This window comes from Macrobrachium nipponense, chromosome 20 (genome assembly GCF_015104395.2).
Source record: "Macrobrachium nipponense isolate FS-2020 chromosome 20, ASM1510439v2, whole genome shotgun sequence".
Taxonomy (NCBI): domain Eukaryota; kingdom Metazoa; phylum Arthropoda; class Malacostraca; order Decapoda; family Palaemonidae; genus Macrobrachium; species Macrobrachium nipponense.
The window spans coordinates 6273698-6276338 of record NC_061089.1 but is presented as its reverse complement, the minus strand read 5'-3'; the positions used below and the strand labels follow the sequence as shown (position 1 = coordinate 6276338).

Here is a 2641-nt window from a genome sequence, read left to right as displayed (position 1 = left end):
TGACTGACGTTTGGATTGTTTTACTTGGTATCGAAATCTGGCTCGTGCCTTCTTAAATATGATTAAATAATAAGAACATTACTTCTGGAATAGCGTGTAAAAGCTGCTCGCATTGCTTTACGAGCTCTTTGACATTGTAGGTTCCACCACGAAACTGGCATTCTTTTAAATATTCCAGTTGTACGAGGAATTGTCTTCTGGGCAGCATCAATAATTAGTTTACAAAGGAAATCCAGGGCATCATCCAGGGACTGGAAATCCTCAACATCTATTTCTAAAAAAGTTAGGGTTTTGAATAATGCCCAGTTGGCTTTATCCAGAATCCGAGGTGATCTTGGTGTAGCAATTTCACCTACTACATTATTAAAGATTGGAAAATGATCACTTCCTAATCCTTCACTCATGGCATTCCAAGAAAAGTCTACATAACAATCAGGGCTGCATACTGATAAATCTATCACAGAAAAGGTCCCAGTTTGAATATGAAAATGTGTTGGTTCTCCAGAATTAAGGATTGCAAGCTCTTGGTCTTCAATAAAATTATAAATATTGTTTCCTCTAGGATTGGAGATTACATCACCCCACACGGGGTGTCTTCCATTAAAATCACCAACAATAAAAAAAAGGCCTTGGAAGCTGATTTATTAATTCCTCTAATTCTCGAGTCAAATTATGATATGTTCTATTTGGAGGTGAATACAGTGAACATATGGTATATTTCTTTTTCAGAAAAATCTGAACAGCAACTACTTGTAAATCTGTTTGCAGTGGATATTTTTTGTGAGCTGTATCTCGCCTAATTAACATTACACTTCCACCATGAATCCCTACTTGCACATCATAATCAAAATGATAAAAAATGTATTCTTTAGGACATATGATTTTTTGTCCAAGCATAGTCTCTTGCAGGGCAATGCATATTGGTAAGTTAGTTTTCTTTAATTAAAATTTGTAGAGATTCATATTTAGCTTGCATCCCCTGACAGTTCCACTGCAAAATTGAAAGCCTGCGATCCATTACGATAAATAATTAAATATTATCTTTTACACGTTTTAACCTGGGGATATTGCTCTTGATCACGATGGATTTCTGAGAGGAAAGTTCATTATTTTCATTTTCACTTTTATCTTTTCTTTTTTCTGATGTTCTCTGTGATCTGACTTGGGCCGAGTTCTATTGGATGTAGTCGACTGTATTCCTTTAGTTATCTCTGCTGTACATGGTTTAAGATCCTGTGGTTTTGGTTGCTGGAGTGATGTGCTATTTTCACTATTTAAAGAACATCCAGCTTTAGGTTTATCATCACCATGCTCCTCTCCACGTGGCTTTGTCTCAGCCTGGTTTGGCTTTGTGACTGCTGTGGATGGTTGCTGTTGCATTGTATGAGTAGCTGGGACTTGTACACTGGACTGTGGCTTCTTAATTACTGATGAAAATGTAACTCCCAGTCTTATTTGAAGTTCTAGTACTTTCTTTCAAGCGTCTTTAAACGAAATCTTTTCCATAACTTTAACTGTTTGCACCTCCTTCTCTAAAATAAATTTTACACAACTTTTTGAGGATGCAGGATGGTTTTCTATACAATTAACACAAGACGGTGGCTCACTGCATGGTCCATGTGCTTCCTCGCCACAATTACAACATAAAGCTGGTTCTTCATTCATTTTCTTTCTACATTTCTGGATCAAGTGGCCAAACATCTGGCAGTGGTAACATCTCAAAGGTGATGGTATGTATGGCTTGACTTTGAAGTTCAGCCATCCTGCCTTGATAGCATTAGGTAATTTAAAGGTGTTAAAAGTGAGGATCAGCGTTGCCAGGGGAACAATCTGATCTCCCACCTCCTTTCTCATTCCGACCACCTTTGCCACATTCTGTCCCTCTAATTCCTGCTGAATTTCTTCGTTGTCTAATAAGAGCAGTTCGGGAGCATATATTACTCCTTGACTTTGGTTATGAATAGGATGAGGGAAACACGTAACTTTTTGCCCTACTAAGGTATTCATCTTGAGCAATTTTTCACTTTGTTCAGGTGAGGAGACTTTGACTAACAGGGTCCCATCATTCTGTGGACGAATTTTTGGTACACTGTTACATACATTATTAATTTCTCTGCTTGCTTTAAATACGCTGATATTCTGCAATACATCATCTTCGAGCCTAAGAACTATAAACTTATTGTATGAAACTAATTCATACATACCAGGAAGAATCTCCATTTTTCCTTTCTTATTATTTTGAATATTTAAGTTCCTTGAATTCACTTTTGCATTTTTCTTTCTTTCCAAAACAGGAGAAGAAAAAGGTTCCATCGTAACGATGTTCGAACCTGAATTATCCATTGCCAAGTCCATTTCCATGCCTGAGTCAGATAAAAGAGGGGGGTTTGCCATATATGCGTAAGGATATAATTCGTCCGCGTAATCCCCATACCCACCAAGGAGCCACAATTAGAGGACGGGGTCATCCCTTTTACAAAGGCCGCCCTAGGGGTATTACCTGGATATACACCACACCCTCAGTGCTAAGGCGTTGTGATGTCCGTCGAGATCAGACCCGGCACTGAGGATAGGGTTTGACATTAAACTTTTCCCTCGCTCGACCACGTCAGGTACTCGAGTTTTACGGGTGAGGTGGCAT

General features: G+C 38.6%; 1 protein-coding gene across 1 annotated transcript; it reads right to left on the bottom strand.

The window, feature by feature from the left end:
- Positions 1–1476: 1476 nt before the first annotated feature.
- On the bottom strand, positions 1477–2394 carry LOC135195554 (uncharacterized). The gene has a single exon (XM_064221827.1). The coding sequence runs from the start codon at positions 2392–2394 to the stop codon at positions 1477–1479; it is 918 nt and encodes a 305-aa protein (XP_064077897.1).
- Between the last annotated feature and the right edge of the window lie 247 nt (positions 2395–2641).

Bases quoted from the DNA above. Each gene is read 5' to 3' on its own strand.
- LOC135195554 (XM_064221827.1), bottom strand. From the start codon at position 2,394: ATGGCAAACCCCCCTCTTTTATCTGACTCAGGCATGGAAATGGACTTG.